Source organism: Micropterus salmoides, unplaced genomic scaffold (assembly GCF_014851395.1).
Source record: "Micropterus salmoides isolate LMB-PRFRI ecotype aquatic unplaced genomic scaffold, ASM1485139v1 Ms_hic_scaffold_22, whole genome shotgun sequence".
NCBI classification, from domain to species: Eukaryota; Metazoa; Chordata; class Actinopteri; order Centrarchiformes; family Centrarchidae; genus Micropterus; species Micropterus salmoides.
The window spans coordinates 14580456-14605846 of record NW_024041373.1 but is presented as its reverse complement, the minus strand read 5'-3'; the positions used below and the strand labels follow the sequence as shown (position 1 = coordinate 14605846).

At 40.2% G+C, this 25391-nt stretch overlaps 1 protein-coding gene across 2 annotated transcripts in view; it reads right to left on the bottom strand.

Annotated features, from left to right (window-relative positions):
- Positions 1-6: 6 nt before the first annotated feature.
- The window catches only part of LOC119917436 (Kv channel-interacting protein 2-like), a 74301-nt gene continuing 48916 nt past the window's right edge, over positions 7-25391 (bottom strand). Inside the window, exons 2-10 of one of the 2 annotated variants that reach the window (XM_038737761.1) lie at positions 5350-5448; positions 4323-4447; positions 4049-4118; positions 3597-3667; positions 3270-3377; positions 2667-2771; positions 2456-2518; positions 1848-1932; positions 7-1702 (exon numbers count right to left, since the gene is read on the bottom strand). In XM_038737761.1, coding sequence (XP_038593689.1) covers positions 1885-1932; positions 2456-2518; positions 2667-2771; positions 3270-3377; positions 3597-3667; positions 4049-4118; positions 4323-4447; positions 5350-5448 — 689 coding nt within the window. In that variant the 3' untranslated portion in view covers positions 7-1702; positions 1848-1884. The remainder of the gene's footprint in view (positions 1703-1847; positions 1933-2455; positions 2519-2666; positions 2772-3269; positions 3378-3596; positions 3668-4048; positions 4119-4322; positions 4448-5349; positions 5449-25391) is intronic. The other variant, XM_038737762.1, reaches the window with a different exon arrangement.

Sequence of the window (25391 nt, the reverse complement as noted above, 5' to 3'; positions counted from 1 at the left end):
CCAGAAAAGTAAAAGAACAGGAAAAAATATAATTGCAGGGTTAGATGTGCATATTTTCATCAGGGCCCTAGGACACCGTAATACTGTGCTCTGAGAGGAATGAGAGGTCGGATGAGTGCAAAGGTGCTGATACGTGGTAGAGAACATTATTGCTTTTCCGTGTTTATTCTCTCTGCATTTAAATGACACTACAGCCTATTTAATCACAGGCTTGAGTGCCTCTTCAACTTACACCAACTTAGATTTAAGAGTAGTTCTAGTTTGAAAAGAAGGAAATTAATACGTGGTTGCAAATTCTCCCAAAATAATTAATTCATCAGAGTGCAACAAGTGGGTTTATAACCTAAAGCTACACTTCTGTTTGGACAGCACACCATGGTGCCGGTTTACAAAATGACATCCTTTTATCTCTGATTGCCCCTTGCCCTACTTACTACACAGCATCCCCCTCTCTCTTCACCCACGGGTGGGCTTTATGTCTTAATTTAGAGTGGCTTTCTATACCTCTTAAATGTATCTTCTCTTTGGTGTTACAGAGAGAGGGAGAATACGGAATGGGGGGCATAAAAAATTAATATCGAACCATGTCTCACTAACAGTGTACACACACACACACACACACACACACTATGCCTCTTTGAAATTGAATGAGCCTAATTTAATGCAACTAGGGTTTTGAGATTTTCTTTGAAGTGGCAGAACCTGCTACAACCACGTGACATTTCCGATTACAAGAAGTTCACAAATACAGTCTGCAAACTAATAAATTCCCCTTGAATGTATATTGATAGACAAGTACGACTGTGGTATGCCATCCCTGTGTTGAGAGAAGCTGGGATGGGATGGAGCTTGTCAAACACTGTGCAATCCCCACGTACTGCCTACTACCACGCCACTGGGAATGCAAGAAAATATACAACAGTTAATAGACACCTACAGCTAGGACTGTAATAGTTTGGAAGGCCGGAAATTATTCTACCAGAATCTCATGAATGGAGGTGGGTATTGTCCCATTAGAGTAAGATGGGTGACATCTCTTTCTGTTACACATGCGCACACACATACACAAAGGGTGAGGCACCTGTGAATGACTAGGAACAGCAGACAGACAAGCAGACTTTGGAGTATCTCTGTAAATACATAATTGGATATTAGTGACATCATCATGCGATACTGAAATCAGTTCCTCATGGAAAACAACACTTGAACCCCCATGAAACAAGAACGCTTGGATCTCCAATTCATCAGTTGTTTCCTCAGGAAGTGTCTTTCTCTCTCTCCTCCACTAGATGGCAGCAGACTCATTTCTCTTTATAGCCGGGGCATGAGGGGTAAATACGGCTAGCGGCTCCAGGGAGGTGTCACCCACATGCACAGAGGCAGGATCAGATTCACAAATCCAAATCACAGGGAAAAGGGGAAAAGTGTTAGATCAAGGTTCGGGAGCAACTTCCTCCCTCTGAGTTCAGCCATTACAGGCTGATATAGTTCCTTCATCTGTAACTTCATAAATAAAAGTTAAAATAAAACAGTTGAGGGGTCTTGGGTGTGCCAGTGCCTGTGAGTCCACTGCTTTCCTTCTTTCTCTGTGTTTCTGGTGTGAAACGAAGGTTCTGCATGATGAGGAAGGGAGTTGGGAAAACTCCATTGTTGCTTGGGGGTCCAGGAAGAGGGCTTCTCGGTGCCCTCAGGACTCCCAGCTCTCAACAGACACACAAACACAAGCTTGCAAGTCAGAGGACGGCGCCACACACACACACACACACACACACACACACTTACATTTGCAATCACTTTCTCTCTTTTCAATTCCAATTCCAATTCCTCTTACACACACACACACACACCTCTCCCTGGTGCCAGCATCCTCTCTGGTCCAGATTCTTAGATGACGTTGTCAAACAGCTGCATGGACTGCATGATGTTCTCGTCCTAGACATGGACAAGAGGTTTGGGTAAGGAGTATTACCTAAATGATTCACACTAGGGAAAGTGAGGGTTAAAGGTATAGGCTGACATTTTGCATTATTTTCTTTCTTGCTGAGCTTTAGGTGAGAAAATTGATATGAAGCTTGAGCCGGGAGACACTTAGCATAAAGAGCGGGAAACAGGTAGCCTGGCTTTGTCCAAAGTAAAAAGATCCAGCTACCAGCACCTTAAACCGGACCAATTAACATGTTATACCTTATTTGCTTTGTCTGTGCACAAACAGAAATGCAAAATGATGAGTCTCCGTTAATTCTTCCAGGAGGAAGGATTTTTGAACTTTGGAAAGAGCAAGGTTTGCTATGTCCCCCGACTTTCAGTCTTTATGTAAAGCTAAGCTGATCGGCTTCTGCCTCTAGCTGCACACTTAGTGCACAGACATGAGTGTATTCATCTACCTCTTGGCAAGAATGCAAATAAGTATATTTAGTATTTCTTTAGGATTTGAAAGTCCGCTTTTCTGTCCCACCTTTTTGCATGACTCGATGAACTCCTCTATAGTGACCACCCCATCTTTATTCCGGTCCATTTTCTAAAAGAAAAGAAATGGCAGCCAAAGATTTACTCACTAAAGAAGTATTGTACTGAATTAATTTTGTACATTATCTTCTTTTACAGAATATATTTGTGTGGGGTTATAATTTTGTTCAATGTAGAAAATAAAGACTGTTGAGTTTGACCTGGAAGAAGCTCTCCACATGTTCTCTTGGAGCATCGTCCTGCATATTGGGGTATGTGTACTTCCCCATCATGTCATAGATGGACTTCATGATGTCCAACATCTCCTGGAAAGTGAATGACAAAAGGGAGAACATTTTATTATAGAATGTAGAAATGTTGGAAAGTACATAGGTCATGACTCCTAGAAGCCTACATACAAGATTTTAGGATAATTTGATTTTATTGTATTTTTTGTCCTTGTTTCATTAAAAAAATGACTAGTGTACGTTTTGTTAGAGTGTGACTATTTTCTTTCAGTTACACCCAAAAATAACTTATATCCTGGTTATATAAATATATACTGTATGTTTGACATAGTTGACATAGTAAAGTTGATGAAGCCAGTGATCAATAACTTTCAGCCAATTCCCGCACTCGATTTCCTCCTAAATTGAAATTTATACATAATAGTAGGTTGCCAAAACCCTTAACATCCCTATACATACCAAGGACATGGCGCTAAAGTCCTCACTGGTAGCTACGGCCCTGCTTAGAAGCCATTAAAGCAGGTAATTCAGAGCAACCAAAGAACAGTGTGACCAGTGTGACATGGTGTGTGTTACCTCTTTGGTGATGCAACCGTCCTTGTTCAGGTCATAGAGGTTGAACGCCCAGTTTAACCGGTCATTAATGGTCCCTCTCAGGATAATAGACAGGCCAAATACAAAGTCCTGGGATAGAAGGGGAACAGTTAACTGTATTGTTTTGGCATTACTTGAATCTTGACACAGTAAATTAAGTCAAATCTTTCTCACAGCACTTAACTCTGTGGGCAGGTATGTAGAGGGAATACACATCTTTGTGGATACAGCTGTGGTGGCAAGTTTCACTTGGAGCACATATTTTTCTTTTATCTCTTAAAAGGAAGCCGATATAAGAATAGAGCTCACCTCAAAACTAACTGAGCCGTTCTTGTTAGTGTCGAAGGCTTCAAACAGGAAATGTGCATACATACTTGAATCTGCAAAGGTAGAGACTTACAGTAACCCGTGTGCCCCCGAAACATGAGGCAAAGTCTTTGAACAGCTAGGATTAGCAGCGGGCTAAATATAGCCTAGATATAAGAATAATTTCAAATACAACTGGAGGCGAGTGGTTAACATTTCATCAACCTAAATATCATGAAATGAAAAATGGCCTCACCCTTTTGCAGTGCAAGAACTATAGTTCAGCAGAGCAAATTTATAATGAGTTAATTAGTTCATTTCATTGTGATGATGAAAAGCATGTGTACCTCTACAGAATCAGATGAATGATGTTATTTATACTAGAAAAAAACGGTGTAAATTAAAGTATTATGGACACAGCTTTTCAGCTTTAGTGGTAGAAGTTGGCAACTCACCTCCCTGCGGGAAGAACTGGGAGTAAATGGTCTTAAAGTTCTCCTCATTCACCACACCACTTGGACACTCCTGGGATACAAATGTGAGAAAACTCATTAGTTCCCACCTTGCACAGAATATATAAAGGCACTACTATGTAACGTCAGCTCTCACCAGACTGATACTGCTCTAACTCCCATATTGATGTAACTAGAACCAGATTGTTTTAGGTTTATTTGTTGATTTGCCATCTCTCTCCCCTGCCTCATCGCTCTCTTCTTCAGCCAGACCTACATTTTTGAAGCCCCTGTAGAGCACTTGCAGCTCCTTCTTGGTGAACTTAGTCTGCTCCTGCAGCTTGTCCATGCTTTCAGGGCGATGGCACACAGTGGATAACTCAAAGTCATCTTCCACGCTGTCTGTGTGAGGAAGAGACCAATGTCAGTTAGCATCATCACTACCCTGACCTGGCCAACAAATTATAATGAAACTGACACTGAGCTCATCATGCAAGTATTATATAAGTATTATACTTTATTCATAGAGCAAAATACTATCCTTTATTTACAACAATGTTCATCATTATTTTATCACTGCATCAAAACATGAATGCAATTTTTATCCATAATTGTGAGGTTACTATATCAAGCAATTTCCACACATCTTTGTTCCATCATAAGTTACAGCACTTCATATCACAAAGCAAAACATGGTCAGTAATACATCTGTAAAACGACTGAATTTCCTGTCTGAAAGCTCAAGTACACTGAAGAAAGTGGGGAGAACCCTAAATGCCAAGGAAGTGAGAGAAGAGATTTAACGCTAATAAAAATGAAGAAGAGACATTTTAAAAGGTGTGGAAATGTGGTCACTAACAGATATTCCTCATCCCGTTCTCGTTCCATCTGTTTCTCCAAAAAATACCTGACAACTCATAGCAAATGTCATGTATTATACGTTCTCAGACCTCTAGATCCTACTCGTATTGACCTCACTTTAATCTTTATCAGCCTGGTATCTCTGTGATAGGACTCACACACGCACGCACGGTCCATTGCCCACGAGAACAGAACACACTTAGAATCACAAAATGGGAAAACAGGTCTGACCCATTAGCAGCAACAACACCAGTGTTTCAGCGTGTGTGGGGTTGTGTGTTCCTATGTGACTGTATGTGGATTAATGTGTGCACTGTCTGTTGCGGTGGCTATGAGTACAGGACTGTATCCATACAAGAGTCTGTATGAACCTTTTTAGTCCCCTAAAGAAGCTGGACACATGCAATGAAGTTCAGATGTAAAGAGAGTGAAGGAGCACTTGCTTTCACTGATTGAGGGGGTAACCGAGGGATTGCAGCATGGCAGCAGCTTGAGGAATCGCTGCTTTATGGTTTTTTTGCTTTGGCTGTTGGAAGGATTACCTGCAATCACCAACCATAGCAAATAGGTTAGACACACACACTCAAGTCTGCAAATGTAATTCTGTTTCCGCACGCACATGCACACATGCCTGTAAAACCGAAAACACACTCCATGCAACGGACAGATGCAACATCAGAGTGATTCATGCCGTCAAGTCAAATTGGTAATTTCCCGCTGACCTGGCTTAGCGATGGGAGACCACGAGTACCACTTCAAACAGTAGATATTGCCACACAACAGCAACACAGCGTGACCCCTAGAAACACACGGTGTGTCCCCAGTCAGACTGGCTCTCATATCACCACGCCACATTCAGCAAACTGTATTCAATGCCAGCGGAGAATTTCAATTCAAAACACATCAAGTCAAACATCAACAGTTTTCACTCACAATCAATTTAAACAAGGACTTCACTTCATAGTGGAATATAACTTGCCACACAAATGTACTGCAACAACTATAGCCCGTCACGTCGACCACCATAATGCCACTTCATCTCAAAGCAAGCAAACCTCATGATGTTGGCTGTGTTTCACAGCCAAAGATAATGAAAATCAGATAGAGGAAGTAAAACACATGAACCCACGTACTTACGCTTGCCTCTTAGTTTCCATGGTAACAGTTCCCTCACCCCTTTTAGCAGAACCCCAGCGGTCTGAGGAATGAAGGCCATGATGTGAAGAAAACCAACAGAACCACAGCACCTCCACTGATTATCTAGCTTCTGACACCCTGTTGTCTCTCTGCTCCATGGAGCCTCAGCGACTCTGGCCCTCCTGACCTGTGTCTCTGGCATCATCCATTAATACATCCAGCACTCTCTGCCCCGGGGTCTCTGTGTGTGTAAGTACATTATCTTTTTCCATGTGGACCCAACAACTGACCACAATACAGAAATGTTTATCAAATATTTTGACCAATAGTCAAATGTATAAGAATAAATAGGGTACTTCTGAAGAAAGATGGAGGAGACTAAATATAGAGAGTATTGCCTTTGCTTGTATGCACATCTACAAAAGATATTCCTGTCATTGTTCACCATTTCTGATCTTTACCTTTATAAAACAAACACAAAAAAGTAAATATTTAAGTTTGTCTGGCAAAGTAATCACAATGCATTTCTAAGCAGTGGTGGATGTCATAATAATGTTGTCACTGATTGAAGATAATGGTTGAATAAATTGAAGATAATTGTCACTAAATGGACTAATCTACTAAATGGACCTTGAGATTGTCAATTGCTGTTTCCAATGTCAAGAAAGAAACTTTTAAGCCAACATGGGCGGAAGTCCTTTGGGCACTCAGAAAACATTTTCATGACAACTGGGTAACTCCACATGCTGAGAAAGATCATGTAACATCGAAAGACCCAGAACAACAACTAAATGGACCTTGGGGTGAGATCGTTTGTCAATTTTTACTTCTTTATGTACTATTGTTAGTTTAATTGACTGCATGACAATGCATCATATTTTATGAGTTCATCATGTTTTGTTTATAATAGTCAATATAACTACAGCTGTCACATAAATGTAGTGGATTAGAATGAATATATATTCAATTTGCAAGATACAGTATGGAAGGACAAATATAAAGTAGGAAACAAAAATGGAAACACTAGCAAGGTCTAAACACCTCAATACAGTAAAACACCAGTGCTTAAGGTATATATAATGGTTATGTTTAAAGTTACAGATAGTCTCTTATCAATATCAATATCAATATCAATTTTTATTATAGCACACTTAAAACAACCAAGGTTGGCCAAGGTGCTTCACAGGTTAAACAATAACAATAACAGGTTAAATAACAACAAGACACTACTCACACAGTAAAGTACAGCAATAAAACATTATAATACAGTATACGATATATAGTGATATTAAAATTGCCAGGAATAATAACAGACTTAAGTCGAAGGAAATGCCAGAGAAAAGAGATGTGTTTTTACAATGATTTAAAATGTTCGAGAGTTGGGGCGGTTCTCATATGGACTGGCAGGTTGTTCCACAGGTTTGGAGCAGCTACACTAAAGGCTTGATCTCCTCTGGTTTTAAGTCTGCTTCTGGGTACATCCAGGAGAAGGAGATTGGCGGATCTCAGCACTCTAGCTGCAGTATGAACGTGAAGAAGCTCTATTAAGTACAATGGAGCCAATCCATTAAGGCATTTAAAAGTTAAAAGTAAGATTTTAAAATCAATCCTGTAATGAACAGGAAGCCAGTGGAGGGAGCGCAACATAGGTGTGATGTGGTCCCTCTTCTTCTTTCCTGTCAGGAGGCATGCAGCAGTATTTTGGACTAACTGCAGGCGCTGAAGCGATGACTTGTCTAAGCCCACATATAAGAAGTAGCAATAGTCAAGGCGGGAAGTTATGAAGGCATTTATCACCCTCTCCAAATCTTTAGGAGGGAGATAGGTCTTTACCTTGGCTATAGTTCTCAACTGGAAAAAGCAGGATCTAATAGTGGCGGATATCTGTTTATCAAATGTAAACACACTATCCAATACAACACCAAGACTCCTCACAGTTGAGCGGCTGTTTGAAGTTAAAGGGCCAAGAGAATCTACATCAAGCAGTTCAGGGCGTCCAAACACTATGATCTCTGTCTTGTCTCCGTTTAGGTTGAGGAAATTTAGATTCATCCACGCTGCAGTGAGCCCTTTGCTTTTACATTCAGGGGCAAATAAATTTGAATATCGTCTGCAAAACAGTGGAAAGACCTCATACCTCTCAAAAATGGAGGCCAGGGGCAGCATATACAAAGAAAATAAGATGGGGCCTCAGACAGAACCTTAAGGGACACCGCAGGTAAATGGGGCTGTCTCAGAGGAATAATCACCGAGGTGGACAGAGAAGCTCCTATCGGTTAGATAGGATTGAAACCACGTAAGTGCAGTACCTTTGATTACCACACTATTTTCCAACCGTGACAAGAGGATTGAGTGGTCAACAGTGTCAAAGGCAGCAGTGAGGTCTAAGAGCACTAGACCGGCAGAGAATCCTGAGTCAACAGTTAAAACCAAATCATTAAAAACTCTTAAAAGTGCCGTTTCAGTGCTGTGACGGGGTTTGAAGCCGGACTGGAACTTTTCATAAACATTATTATTAATTAAAAATGTTTGCAGCTGGGTAAAAACTACTTTCTCCAGGACTTTAGATAAGAAAGACAGTTTAGAGATGGGCCTGAAGTTACAGAGAACAGAGGGGTCGAGTTTTTCCTTTTTTAGCAGGGGCTGTACGACAGCATGTTTAAAAGCGGACGGAACATGACCAGAGACAAGACAGGTATTTATCAGTGACAAAAAACATAGTCCAACGGTATCAAAGACTCTGCTCTTGTATAGCATTAAAGATTGTAGTTTTTATGAGGTATGTATTAGTAACTGTTGTGAAATACATTTTCAAAGTAGCCTTCTCAACCCTTATTGTTATTGTGTTGTACAACTTGTCGCTGGGTGTGAGCAGACTAAATTTAATTTCAACTGATTGTTCTGAAGGCCTGGACAGAGGTAGGTAAGAAACAAAAACAAAAACAAAAAAAACATCATGATTTCTACTTCCTCTGCTCTGCATGGGACACTAAGCTTGAAATACTTGTAAGAACCATGAAAGCTGGATTTTCTGGAAACTGTCACTGCTCAGATATGAGACACCCTTTCCTCTCTCCCCGTCTCATAGCCCTCTCTTCTTTGCTGGTGATGAAATTTCTTGCTTGTTGTGATGTCTTTGAGTAAATGTGCACCAGCTGTCTTGGCCAAGTCTGTCTTGGAATAGATGTTTGATTTCAGAGGGATTAACCTGATTTTAATATGCCCACGCACACAAGCACTTCTCTTTAAGGTCCCCTATATTTGATAAAACATCTATCTATCTATCTATCTATCTATCTATTTATCATAGAAACTAAGTTGCTATTGTTTTAATTGAAGTTGTATCTGATATTAACAGAATGCTGTGTCCTTTGTTGAAAACAAGTAGGTTACTGCGCTCACTATGCTATTGAAGTAACGTGATCAATTTGTTCTCCAGCCTTTGAAGTTAAAATTGTTTTTTGAGTGGCACTGACAATGAGAGCATTTTGGCCTGAGTAGGCAAAAAAGTAAATACTATTTCTCATCAGACGGTGGTGGGTTGAGAGCGTTGGGGAGAGGGGTACTTTCTGTATTCTTCAGCATTATGACACCCTTACCCAGCATGCCCTGTGGTGACTGTGCAATTACAGTTCAATAGCTTCTCCTAGGGTACACTGACAGACCATCACAACTTCTCAGGAAATAAGAAAAGCAGCTCTATTTTTAGCTTGATGGCAACACATTTTTGGCAATATCCAGTAACTTTTAAAGGAGCTTCGTGTTTCATAAACCATAAGCAAGAGATCTGAGAATTTTCTCGAGGCACAGAGAAACCATGTAATCACTAAACTGAAAAGAAGGCAAAAAACATATTACAGTTTAGAAACACAGTGATACAGCATACTGCTGATGGAGATACAGATTAGTTGTGCAGATCCAATAGTGAACCTTTCAGCTACGTATTACCTCCAGGTCCTCATGGCACTTAGTGAAGAGAGAAGTTGAACTGCATTTTAAATCACATATATTAGCATAAAATCAGAACTTATATGTGTCCTCCTGGTTCAAGTTGGTTCTTCATGTGCCTGTAGGCCCCATCTACGCTACTCCGTTTTAGTTTAGAAACAGAGAATTAAAACAAATACAATTTCCGTCCACACCAGTATTTTAGCTAAAGTTGATCTTTGTCTACATTGAAACGACTGAAAACGCACATCTAGTGGCCATTCACGTACACTGGGCATGCGCCTGCCGGTGTAAACATGAAGCAGATGGTCTATTCCGTAGATACAGAAGATTTGGCAAAAGAATAAAGTAATGCAGATGAAGAATCAGACCAGATTTTTTTTGCATTGACCAATAAGGAGCTGAGACTGTTACTGAATGTAACACGGGAGTGTGGCGGCGAAAAAACAGACTTGGAGTCGTCGCAAAGGAAAACGGCAACATGCACAGTACAAGTGTGGGCAGATAAGTGTTATTTGCACAGTACAAAATATTTAAATAAAAATACCCTGTCAAAAACTCTGTCAGCAGCATCCTGTTTCTATTTTGCATGACTTGTGAGACCCAATCAGAGAGCCAAACGTGAGCGTCTGTATCATCATTTCAAAAGTCCTCTGTTTTTTTCTGTCTTCACTAAAACGCCCTCTGGAGTTTCAAAACGAAAAACGGGGTCAGCAGCATTTTCAAACTTCTCCGTTTCAGGTTGGGAGGTGCAAATGTAGCAAAAAAGGTCTCCGTTTTGAAAGGAAAAGGCAGTAGTGTGGACGGGGACTGTAGTTTCAGATGAGGCCTGACCTAATAGAATGAATCTCCTCCCACTTCTCCTGCCTATCTCACTCTTAAAGAGGTCATATTATGCTCATTTTCAGGTTCATAAATATATTTAGGAGTTGTACCAAAATAGTTTTACATAGTTTCATTTTCAAAAAACACCATGTTTTTGTCTTACTGCACATTACTGCAGCATCTCTTTTCACCCCTGTGTGTTGTATGCTCTGTTGTAGCTACCAAGTGAGGCATCTCACTTCTATAAGATCTTTGGTAGTTGCACATGCGGAGTTCCTAGGTAAGGGGGTACTTGCTAATCAGAAGCAGAGTAGGGCGGGTCCTGACAAGCAAGGAATAGTGATCCAAAACAAAGTCGCTTCGGTAACCACGTGGCTTCGGTTCAGCCATACATGATCCCGAAAACGAGGCAAAACAATTCAAACCAGCTTCACAACCTAGACTGGAGGAAGACGTTTCACAGTGGTAAGTTATTCATTTGTAACAAATTTATCTTTCATTCGTAACATTTAACTGTGCACTGGTATCTTACGTTCTGTAGGGAGGGTGGGTGTGAGGGGAGGCAGCGGGTGGAAGTCTTGTCACTGTGTGTGCTGCAGCTCAGTATATTTCTCCACCAGTGTTTTGAAGGCATGCCACACTACCTGCTAGGTGAGCATTATGACGCGTGATACACAGTGACATAGAGAGGATGTGGAAGTTAAGGCTGGACTACAATCGAGCTGTATTCAGGCAGTTCAAAGCAGTGTTTTCTGTGGGAGCTTGTAAATCCCTTTGGAGTGGACTTTGGGCTTTTTCACTTTGCAAACATATTACATGCACAAAAAAGATATGACATTAAAGGAAAGGGAAAATGCCAAAAAGTATATTACCTCTTTAACTGCAATCCAAGTATTAGTATTACACGACTCATTAGAGGCATAAAAGAAAAGATTGCTTTTTGGTGACTTTGCTACCAAAATGTCAACTAGCATGGGACAACCTTGATCTCACAACAAAGTGAGCTGCCTCCTGAATACTGAAGAGAATGTTTCTCAGATACTTAAGAAGTTGCATAAGAACTAGGGATGGCACTGATCCCAAAGTGATATTGGATATCGGCCCGATACCGACACAAATAGCTGGATGGGTATCAGTGACAAGGGAGCCAATCTATTCAATTCAATTACGGGTGTACTACGCGATGCATCAGCAGTGTGCCGGTAGACGAACATATGGCTAGGAGAGCAAACATTTTACTTGTTGGCGTCGGCAATAGCTAAAAGGATGCAGAACAGATGTCGAGCTGGCCTTCTTTCTGTAGGACTAGTAAGTAATAACTTATTAGTTGGCTTGTTTTGTCTTGTGTTTTTGTGCTTGCTTGATGTTTGCGTATGTTTGCAGACTCGCACAAAAATCAGCCAGACAGAGATTTAGCTGCTAGCTAAAAATCTCAAGTTGATGTTAACAAACTTACTAGATTACACACTTGGACATCGGTAACATTACTGTAAGTAACAAGTACTCTCTTGTATCGTTGTTGTCTAGCTTTGTTGGCTAGCTTGCCACCCAAGTTTAAGCAACATTATGCTGCTGCTGGGGGAGAGCGGCGGGCATGTCGTGCTGGAGCCAGGCGAGTGGACAACATGACCGGGCTCAGCAGCCTTTATGGACGTAACCTTAGCTAATGGCAGAGACAAAGAGACAGAAAAGGATGTTGACGGAGAAAGCTAAGACTAATGAAAGAGAGTGACCAAGATATGAGCTTCGTGAAATAAAAGGCTGCAGGACAGACATTGAGCTGGCATTCCTTCTGTTAGTAATATTGCTATGTCTTGTGTTGTTGCACTTGCTTGATGTTTGGCTGTGTTAGCAAAATTGACGCTTGCTAGTTGTTATTCGTAAGTCAGGCTTAGTCATAAAAAATGCAACTGTATGACCAATAATCAAACGCCATTTCAACCACATAGCTTTTGTTTACAATTTCACAAACCAGATCAGCTGCAAAATTGAAACAATGTATCATCCTCACATTGGTTGATTCAGGAACTGGACCTTTAGGTGTGAACCAAGCGGGAAGCTTCCGGTCTACAATATGAAGCGAATGCGGAAGTCCCTGAAACCTGAATTCTATTGAAAATCCAGCCTTGGGGCGACTCTTCTGGTTGCAAAAAGAAGTCCGGCTCCATTAGAAAAAATGGGAAAATGACCCTACTTCTCAGCTGAATAATTACCCCAGTAAACACTTTCCTGATGAGTTTATGGTCTCAGTCGCTAGTTTCAAGTCTTCTTCAATGCAAAATTATGTTCATTTAGTAAATTATGGTCCCATTTATTTTAAAATAGACCAAAAAGCAGAGTATGTTTCAGGGCGGGATTATCTATGATTGACAAGTCATTACCATAGCGACCTGTCAATCAGGCTAGAGCCGACTTGTACCCTCAGCGCTGTGTAAATTTAACCAGCGCCGTTGAAAAAGCTTATTAGGAGTTGGCTGTTCACTTTCTCTGGTGAGTACATTTAGTTTTAAGACTGTTGTTCGCTAGACAAAATTATCAGCCCAGTTAAAATGACAGTTAACATGAGTTACAGTTGCACCTAGCTAAGCAAGCTAGCTAGCTCCACACGGCCGTTAGCTCCGCCGTATCGTCACTTTCGGGCACTTCCTGGTTGCAAAAACTTGACGTCCCTATCGGCCAAACTCGAGGCTTCAAAACGGCAGTCCACAAACCAACGGGTGATGTCACGATGACTACGTCCATTTCTTATATACAGTCTATGGTGTGAACCCACCCTGAAACATGGCAGTTGCATTCCAGACAGGTATCTTTGTTGCATGTCATACCCCCCTTTTCTCCCTCTCCATTTCATGTCTACATCCCTACTGTACCTAATCTTATAGAGGCAAAATGCCCAAAAAATATAAATACTCCCCCAAGCCCAAGCTTGTGATGACATCGCCAGGGTCATCTTATCAGATTTTCAGACTCTTCACGAGTAGCAAAATGATTTTGACGTATAAAATCAGTGGAATGCCCTTTTAAACAAAAACAAAAAAGATATTTTAAAAAATCACATCCTCACCACAGTAAGAATGGCAAGAGATGTAAGAAGTATTTAATTATTCCTTCAAATGTATTTGTTTAGACATTTTGAATCTCCGTTCTGTCATAAATGCAGCAAAATAATCAGTTTTAACGTTCATCCACTTATATGTGAGTATGTCAGTCTCAGACAAATATCTGCGCAAACACACAGACACACACACACACACACATACACACAGGACCATAAATAGGTGTGACAGCTATTTAATTAAGAAATCAGGGCAAACTACTTTGTTATGTTTAAACATTATAAACACACTAATACATATGTAGACACTCCCCTTTCCATCTGAGTGTATTCCCCCTAATGTCCCCTCACCATATTCATCATTTTGACTTCTCACTTGGCGCCTCTCTCTCGCTCTCTTACCATTTCTCTTACCTGCCGTGGAAAGGTCGATAAGCCCCAGAAAGTGCATCAGTTTGAGCGAGCTGCAGACCACCAGAAGGATGCCCACAGTCTGCAGCCCCTCCACCTCCCACTTGTCTTGGAAGAACAGATGCATCCTTTCCCCCCTTCCTCTCTCTCTGTTTCTGTCAACAAAAATCTTTCTCTTGCCCCAAGGCAACCACGTCCCCCCCCCTCAGCTCCAACCAGGAATGCAACGTCTTCGTCTCTTCAATCTCTCCTCTCAGTCTCCCTCGATGTGCCGGTATTTGGCCATCCTAACTCCGCACGTCTCCCCGCCTGCTTTCTTCACTGAAGGTAGATTGTTATTCTCCTCGCTTCTTCATCGAGAACAATAAGTGCGTGGCAGCAGGACTGTCGACTTGCTGCTCCACCCCCGTCGCCTCTGAGGCTGTCAAAGGTTGTTTAAGTTCCAGGTGAAGTTCGGACAATTCACCATGTGTGTCCTGGCAGGTTGGCAGCAATTGTTTCCTGACTCTCTCTGCTTATCCAGCTACTGACTCTCAAACTCTCTACTCCCTGCCTGTCCTCCCTCTCCCTTCCTTTCTTGCCTTACCTCGTCACTCTCCTCCTGCTGTGTCCCTCCTCATGTTTAATTGGGTCAGTGATTGGACTGAATGAAGGGGGGAAAGAGGAGGGAGAGGAGAAATGGAAGGAGGGAAAAGGATGGAGGAGTACTACTTGTAGGTTAAGAGGGGAACAGAGAGGGAGGGACATAAGACAGATGAGAAAAATGAATTGGAGATGAAATAGGAATACAGATGGGGAAAGGAGGGGCAAGATGGAATGGTTAACGGCAATAACAGCAACCAGGGGTCTAGCAATGTCTGAATCCAAAAAAAATGATACAAGCTTAAAGAGGTAACAGGGGGAAAATGAAGGACTGAGAAAGACTAACAGAAGGGAGGAGGGAGGCTGTGACGACAGAGTGGCGAAGCATCTGACCCAGTGGCTACTGTGGACAAACTCACAGATGTGGCAATCTCCCCTGAGTGTAAAGTCAACACACATGCACACACAAACACACGGCCTGGAGGTGAAATCTGGCTATAACATGTATTGCATATAATCCAGCACAGTGGGGAATATTTCAGTTGGCATGGGATATATTGATGTCACATCTGGCATCTGGCACACTGACATCCTACCACAGACTCAATCTCTAAAGAACTGGAACTGAAAAACTGGGGGGGGGAGGATTTTAAAGAAGGGAATTATGAGGATGCATTTGGTTTACATTTTTCATCCCATATGGATTTAACAAACCTGATGGGGGCTATGTGTAAGAATGATTTAGACCTTTTAACATTTCAAGCAGAAAACCAAGATGGCATTACAGTACAGTACAGAATATAGCCTTTTGAACACACTGAAACATAATGTTGAGGTGGGATTTGATGAAGGTATGAAAGGTTAGAAAGTGATCATTCTAAATAGCAAAGGGATACACTCTACCCCCATCCCAACCTTATTACTGTAAACTGACTGGGCATTGGCCAGATGATCGACTCTTTCTTTTCAGTTTCATTATAAAAAATCAACTTCCGTTGTCAGTCATTTAGTCATTAGGTCACAGTGGGCTGCAGAGAGCAACCCCTGACCTTGTACTGCCTTACACAGAAAGTATTCTAATGTGTTCCCTGCAGAAATACAGATGATTGTGAGATTTAATTTGGGATAAAGAGAGCACTGGTATTAGATCATTACTCAGCACCGATAGATGCAATCAGAGGTATCAGAATCTTGTTTGTAACTCCCCTCCAGAACTACACGTTAGTGTTTTATGATTTGACGTCCCTAAAAGCAGATATACATAATTCGGCTTAACCCTCCCCATTAGTCACAAATCACAATGGCAAAAATGAAAGCGTTGAAGCCAGTGGAACTGACATTGCGGGGTAGTTGGTCTGGCCGGTGTCTAAGCGGTGCGCGCGGAGATTAACTGACCTGTTGGTGAGCCGCGGGTTTGTTATCTTTTGTCCTCCGCATGAAGAGCTGGCCCACTGCGTGTCATGTGGCTGTCCTGCCAAGATTGCTTTATCCGTCAAGAGAGCCCGGGGGCCAGGATGGCGTCTGGCCTCAGCGTGGCGACCGCTGTTACGAGGAGAGCCCCATGTAACGTTAGGGGTAACTTTGTTGGGGAGACCCAGGTAGGGATCGGCACATGGGAACATTGGAACATGTTTTGTATTATCTTTTATACGTGTGTGCACAATAATATGAGTGCAACTGCTGTATATAGTTGTGTTTAGTTTGGGTTGCATGTAATGAGTCACTGTCTTGGTGGTTTTCTTTTCCTTGTTTTGTTCTGTTCTGATGGTCTGGCTTAGTGCTCATCCTGCATGTGTGATGAACTTGTCCCTAGTACAATGATTGTGAGCTCCCCTAGCACTGGGTTAACTGTGTCTGCTGGTCATTATATTTACTGCATGTCAGCTAGTGTGTGTTTTATGGGCTCAGTGATATCTCAGCCAACCTGTCTCTTTGTGCTTCACCTTGTTTTAATACCTATTTTTGATTAATAAAGGTTTAGATTTTAATATAACTGCTTTCCAGTCATACTTGCCTTCAGGGTTCTAGGGACCTGTTGTTTATGGCTCCAAGGGGGGCATCCAAGGGTGGCCTACACTATCTTCCAATTTCTTAGCTGTCCATCAATTGTATTTTACCTCCATTTATTGTATTTCGCCTATTTAACCAAGACCACCAGAAGGATGCCCACAGTGGTAATAGAACTAGAGACTGATGTAATGAATTTCTTGGGACCACTGGGTAGTAGGATTAGGGTAGTTTAGCTCTTAGGGTTTTCTGTATGTAGGTTAGAAATTATACTGTAGGCTGCATGTGCTTCATTTATTTGTATTATTTATTAAGATGATGTGTTAGTACTTCAAATATTTGCTTAGTGTTTGGGCCCCTATGTACAAGCTTCAGATAGCTTTAAAAAGGTGTCCCTTTTCACAAATCTGCATTATTTCTAATGATTGTACTTGCATTTTAATGTTTTGTGAAAAAACTAAACTGGACTGAACTAAACTGAACCTGGCATTTACATTTACCCATTTGGCAGACGCTTTTATCCAAAGCGACTTACATTTGAGGAACAACATACAAGCATCAACAGAGCATCAAATACAGATCTACAACTGACAATACAGTTACAAGACTAAAACTAACACTGAAACTAATAAAAACTAAACTAACCATTTTCAAAAAATTAAACTAAACTAAACTAGCAAACCCACGTTAAAAACGAATTAAAACTAAACTGAAATTGAAAACAAAAATAAAAATAAAAACTAATGAAAAATTCAAAACTATAATAACCTTGGCTCATGGTCATGGTTAAAAAAAAACGTTTCGAGTCACAGTGCAACATCTTGTTAAGCCATCCAACACGCTGACCTCCTCTGCGGACTTTGTGGCTCTACGAAAACATCATACAACTTCCTCCTTTTCACCCAACAAACAGGAGTGTGAGATGGTGGAATATTTAGTGTCTAGCACTTTAAAAGAATAATTTTGTCTTTCAGGTTGTAAATTTTATAAATTATATAAATGCATGTGTCTGTCTAGTTTATGGAGAGCTTGTTTTGTCTGTAGTGTGATTAATGATTCTCAGAGGCAAAATGAGGCCTAGAGCTACCGTATCGCTGCTGAGCCTCGGGGAGCACACATCTTAGAGCAGCCTTGTGAAATTAATAACCTACACTTAATCAAAGGCAGATGCATGCTCTTTGGAAAACAAAATGGCAAAAAGGAATGATTTTGTAGCCCCAGACTGAGTTAATGTAACAAACTGGGCCCGTGGACCCTCAAAGTGCGCAGGGATCAATCACTGTCATTTAATGTGTGAGAGACTCAACTGTGGCAGTCGGCTGCTCTAAATACAATAAGGGAGACTTACTGATGGCACTGAAGGATCAGACAAAAGGTTCTTGTCATATAAATTGAGATGAAAGATAACATTTTTGAGAATAATGGTCAATAAATGAATACTTTAAATGAACTACTTTCAAGCTCGTCATCTATAGAGATTTCTAATCTACCTAGAGCCTGCATTTATAGGCATGACTAATTAAACAGGGAACATAAATTTCTAAATACAGTGACATATTCAGGCCAGTATATTCTCAAACACAGTCTGAGAGTAAACTCAAGGATGAAAGTGTGAGAGATTAAGGCTGGTCGTGCTTATCTGTCATTATCGCTTACATAAAACATTAGGATATCTGTCATATACTGAGACAGAAATGTAAGATCAATATATTGCAAAAAAACAAAAAAACCCACCCCTTTAACTTTAAGTCTAATTTATGACGGCTCTGTGATTCCAGGAATATTGTAAGGCACTGACCTTTGAACTTGTTACTGTTGTTGTGGTTGGTTCTAATAACAGTAATATAAATTTTAGCTTACTTCACTGTTGCACGGACCTTCAATGTCTTGATGTCTCAGTTACTGTAGGCTAAATTTGGTTGAGAAGTGAGTTTTTTTTTTAGATGTCCAGATTAAACATAACTTTTGTTTCAACAGCATCTCAATGACTAATAAGTCAGCATTTATTTAGGAGTTGCTTCATACTGAAATATGGTGATGCTTTTGAACCAACAGTAACGTCTAAAAACACTAGTCTACAGCCATAGTGGCTCTGTGAGTCTGTGATCTCTATGAACAGAGATCTGCATATGTTGATATTTGTCAATTTGATAGATACTTTTGCAAGTTTGTCATAAACTGTTGAAATATAAAACTGTGACAGCTACAGTTAATTACAGTCCACTAACCCAAAATGTTGCATATGGGGTGTGATAACTTTTTCCCTCAATGACTGACGCCTGAAGCTAACGTTACTGAAGTTATAACGTCAAAGATTTTTACATGTGTAGATGATGTGATGAAAGGACCAGGAGTCATTGGATTAAACACATCAAGTGAATTTGTGCGTGGAACATAGCTAAGTTAGCCTGTAGCAACAAAGCGATAAACATTAGCTACATTAAAGCGCTAACGTGTCGGTGACGTATTTTGTGCGAAAATGAGAGATTTAGTTCATTGAGCAGTTTCACACAAAACAAATTGCTACTGTTTTACGACAAACTGCGACTTTCTTGACTTACAAATGTGTCTTTTAAATTGACAACTTCATATGTGTAATTGTTCAAATGGGATAAAAATGCAGGTAAACAGTCTGTGTGGAGAGCAAAAGGTACAGAATGCATTGGTCAAAATGCAATCTTAGAACCTATGGCCTATCGTCTGACAATGATTTAGCTTTTTATCCAACTCAGAACCACCAAAGAGATTAGTTTTTTATTAGCCTTTTAAAAAATGTATCTGCATTCAAATCGTCGGCAGAAGATAGCCGATGGGTTCTGAGATTGCTAATCAGAGTGTAAACAATGACTGGCACAAGAGAGGATCAGCCCGGATGACCATTATCCACATATCTGCTGGCTACACAAGAAGTGTGAAACATAGGCCGTTGTCCCCAGAGGCTAAATAATCTTCAGACAATTGCCAATGGGTTCTGAGACTGGGACTTAGGCACAGTGCTGCTTTGTTCTAAATGCTACAATGTCTGCATACCAATGTGCTCACAATGACCATGTTCAGCATCTTAGTTTAGCATTCTAACATATACTAATTAGCAATAATGACGGTGAATGTCATTATTTTTGCAGGTATTTGGTCATAAACTAAGACTTGGACAAATGAAAGGAACATAAAATTTTATGGCAATCCATCCAATAATTGTGGGGACTCTGCGCTCAAAACTTCACATGTCAACCTCATGGTGGTGCTAGAAGAAAAGTCAGGGGTTTAATAAAGTCATTAGAATACATTCTCTGGGGAGCTTGAATATCTATACAACATTTCATGGAAATCCATCCAGTAGCCAATGACTGGCAGACAAACCGACTACTACTAAATTTAGCGTCTACACATCTTTCAATTCTGATCACCAAATCTGTGACACTTCTCTTAATATGACAGGTAAACAATGGAAACACATCCATAACTGCAAATATGCACACACATCAACATGACAGCTGTTACTTCAAAGCTAATCAGATATGAGCTCTGTGTAGTCTGTGTCCAACAGAGTGAAAGTGTTGCTCCATTTACTTGGAAATTAAGAGTGTGAGTGATATAATTAGAAGGCCAGTGGTGAGCGTACAAAACAGCTTCTAGAAAAGTTCCTCAGATGTTTCTTCTTTGACCTCTACTGATCACTTCCAAAGGTCTTGTAAGGGCAGTGAGGTTCCTTCAGGGCGAGAAATCACAGGAGCTTATTTTAGCCTAAATTGTTTACGGCCAGTGTACATGAGGAAGGGATGCCTGTAATTCATCCCAAGAGATGTTCTGATCTTCATATAATGATGGACATTCACTTACCTGAATGCTAATCTACGGAAGACGTTGACATCCTCACACACACACACACACACACACACACACGCTTAGATTGTAATAAAATGTTACATTAATCAGTCTTAGTTGATTAGTCTCTGTGAGACATATTTTGCCTGAAGCCAGACACACAGAGTAATTGAAATACCTCCATATTTAGACGTCTACCTGGGCAATTATTCCTCTCAAAACTGATTAAAATGTCTAAGAGCGAGAGGAGGGGGAGTATGTGTGTATGTGTATGTGTGAATGCGTGCAGCAAAGGAGACACAGAGGAGGTCATTGACAAATGGTGCTCAAAATTGGCTAGTGTGTTTCCAATTAGATAAGTGAAAGCAGAGGTCCATTTGCATAGATCATTAGCTTTTGAGGATATTTTTAATACTGCGAGGTGGGACGAAAACACATTCATTCTTCTGAGGCCGAGTCGTTTCAGTACAAACTACAGAGAGCTGCTAATGAACAGTTTTCTTTAGAACGTGCACACAATCAGGTGAGGCGGAGGGATCAGAGAGGTTTTCTCTGATGTTGCTCTATATGCCATGTGTCTTGTTTGGACACAAATTTATGTGACACTTGAAAACAAGTTTAGGTGGTAAATGTGAATATTTGAAGGAGGGGTGAATGAGTGGAGCATTTCTACTAAATCAAGGTACAACCACAATCAACAACTTACAACCAAATTGTTCTTTTACATTTTTGTTATAGAAAGTAAGCCAAGCAAGATGATCTAAAGACAATCAAAATATAGATTAATTCATGTCATTTTTCTTTCGGTAAAAAAAAATCAGAAAGACCCTTCATAATAATCTTCTATTATGAAATATTAATATTAGTAGTCGTTTCTTTCTTTTTCTCAGTAATTGGATGACATGCATTTATACAATACTAACTATCATAGCCTACAAGTGTTCTCAACACTAAAAACATCACATTCAAGCACATGGCTAAAAACCTCTAACCTTCTCAAACACATATTCCAGTAATTAACTTTTACACCTGAAGAGGGCAGTGCAAGGTAAGACACTTGGTTAGCAACCCTGCAGTTAACTGTTTTGTTAACCTTAAGCTATTTTTCCTTTCTCTTTGTTATTGTCCTTCATTTAAATTCAACCCCAGGCCCAGACCAACAGTGGGAGGTTAATGAAAGATTACAAGCCATTAACAATTTCCAACACACTGACTCACACATTTAACCAATACTGAAAAAGATAGCAACACTCATGTTTGCTGTAATGACAATGTTTCAGATAAAACTACAGCAGACCGAACAGCATTAAAGCTGTTATACTTTGAACCTCCTTTTCTGGCACTAAATGCATTTAAGATTTTTAAAATGCATCCTTGTTTTTGAGTGTGTAATGCAGTCAATCTAAATTGGGTTTGCATCGTGCACAACAATCCTCTAAACTTATTTCCATCAAATCATAAACACTCTGCTCTGCTGTTTCCTGCCAGAAGCCAAATCAGGTAAACATCCTGATCGGGTCGATACGAAAGAAAAATAACTTTCTAGCAGGTAATAGGGTTTGAATCTTAGCTCTCTGAAGGTTTGGTTTCAGCTGTTGAAAGATTTGTTTCTAAAAAGACCACTACAACAAATCTTAAGTGGAAATTACTGACACTGCAACTGTATTACAGAGCAGTCCGACACAATTTTCCAGCCAAACAAAACATTAATATTGGAACAAAAGACAGTGAAACATTCAACATGAATAAAATCTCAACCAGCTGGCAGCAATATAAAGGAAGGTTATCCTAAATGTTTATTGGGAGCCAGCCATGAATAAAGATCAAATTGGCAGTTAAATCAATGGCAGAATGACAGCAGCCTGTAGCTTTACTTTGTTGTTGTGAAACAGGGTGAATAATAGCCACTGTCTACCCAACATAAATGTTTTATCCCTGTGAATCCAGCCACAAGGCTTGTGTGCCCTTACTGTACTATGTAGTGAGAGAGAGAAAGAGAAAAAAGAGAAAATAAATGGATTGAGAGTGAGAATCAGACATTTCTCACACTTTTTTTCACGTTCTTGAGTGAATGACTGGGAACATAGTAATTTAGAAAACCTTCTCAAAACATACAGTATACAAGGGGTTTATTTCCATGTGTAGTCTTGATTAGGGTGGCGATGGTGCAATGGATAAGACTATGCCTTTGGTGTTAGAGACCTGGGTTCAATCCCTCATTGCAACCCATCCCCCAATATGTCCCTGAGCAAGACACTTAATCCCTAGTTGCTCCTCTGACATATATAGCAATTGTAAGTCCAGTAGCTGACCAGTAAAAGTGCAGTTCTGGCTCTCTCCCCTTTTAGTCAGATAGGACCCTGGTCTTGTTAGTCTGAAATAGCTGCCCGGAGGCATTGACAAGATGGCTGCTGAGTGGCATGACTTGTGTATAATAACTTTGATGATACTGACTAGTTTTCCATCTGCAAATCACCCCATCAGCCAACGCTACAAACAACCAACGCCAGACTCATGGATGCCTTGCATCACTCCTGGTTAGCAGAAAGCAATCGTTTAATTAGCCTTAGACAGAAATCCACTCATCAATGGAGTGGATTAGGGACAGCAGGCCTTGAGACAATCACTGCCCACGGCATCTTCCGACAGTCAGGACAAACAGCAAATATTATGATTGCTCCAGGAGGAAAGCATGTTAAGAGCCAAACTAACCCAGCTTGGACCTAAAGAGAGAGCAAATGCATTGGATGGATGCATCGTTGGCCCACCTTAATTATGCACTCAGACAGTATTTTGTGAACAAGTAAGCTAGTTATCCAGTCAGCAGCAACGTAGCCACCCTGCAACACCAGCCGACAAAGCAACCTGCAAATGGCAAGCCTGCATATCCACCAGCGAGATCAGCCCCAGGAGTCTGGACGAATTAGCTGACCTTATCCACTCAAGACAGACTAATTTTTACATTACAATCCATTCACATATTGGCAGTAAAAAGCTATGAATACATGTAAATTGCTTCACATTCTTACATATGGTATCTTTAAAAAACTTTGGAGTGTCCTTTTCATATTTTTATCAATAGGACAAATGCCTTGCGTGAACAGCAGAGCTAGTTGTTAGCAAATTTAGGAACAGTAGATGGACATCGTAATCATGAGCTCCCTAAGACAGTAAATTCTCCCAAAGGACGGCGAAGCAATTTATAAGCAAGGATAAACTCATCCCCCATCCTCACAACTGCAAACAAACATTGCAGATGACACAAAAGGGAAAAAATGACATGGAAGAAAAGACAGAGAAAGAGGCTGCATGACCAGCAACTGTAATATAAGAAAAAAAGTAAGGATAACATTACATAAGCTAATTATAACTTTTGTGGTTTCTCTGATGAGATCATGTTTATTGTTTTTTTGACACACATAGTTCCATTGTTTAATGGTGACTTGATCTTGACAGCGATATTCAGGTTTATTTTTGTCAAAGTTCCATATAAAGTGCCAATAAAGAACCTCTTACACGGTAATTTCATTTAGGCTGATACATAAACCTATATGCAAACATTTCTTGACTGTATCAATGGTTCTTAATTATGACAAGCTTGGACTTTGACTATTTATTTTAGAAGCATTACTTACAGTATGTACTGTATATCCATAGAATTTCATTCCTATAGTAAAATTCAAGTAAAAGCCCTGCATTCAAATTGTTTTATATTATAATTAACATATTAATATTAACATCAAAATGTTCTTAAAGTACCAAATGTAAAATTACATACTATGCAGAATGACCACTGTCAAAATATAATATAATTGCATTACAATAATTGATGCATTAATGCACAAGCATCTCTTTATTGTTGCAACTGGGCTAATTCCAACTACTATATATACACACTACTGGGCAGCTTAAAATATAAAAATACATAATTTATTGGTTATATTTTGTTTTAATTATATAAATCTGCAAAGTAACTACTGATTAAAGCTGTCAAATAAATGTAATTTAAAAAGGTAGTGAAGCAGAAGTATAAAGTAGCAGAAATACTCAAAAGTAAAGTACCTCAAAATTGTACTTGAGTAAATGTACTTATTGTGTGCTTTGCCTGGAATTGTTGCTACTTTGATACCACTACAGCTATGGCAATATATTTCATTTAATATTACTTGGTCTTTGAATTGCTGTAGCATACACTGAAAATCAAGAGTGACATAATAAACTGCCGTAAGGTTTAAGCTGCATATGGGAAAAGGTCTTCAGATACAAGGATAAGCTCTGTTAATGCAAATCTTCCAAACTACTAAGTTAGCTAGGGATATTTTCAAGGACGGTTTTGCATGTTTGTGTGTGTGTGGGTGTGTGAATTTATTAGTTTATTTTCAATGTTATCATCTTTCTGCAGACACGTGTCAGAAGAAGAACAGCTGAACGTCTACAACTTCTGTTCTTTTATCCACAGAGCACCTGCCACACAAATACCACTTCACTCACACACACTCACACACACACACACACACACACACACACACACAATTGCTATAATCAAATACAGGGAAGGAGAGCCAGAGGAAAAAAAGACAGACAGCAACAGGGAGGTGGGGGGCAATAGAGACAGAGAGAGTGCAGGGAGAGAGGGATGGCGGAGGATAGAGAGAGTTGTGTATTAAATATCCCCTGACTTATCCTCCTGTGTCT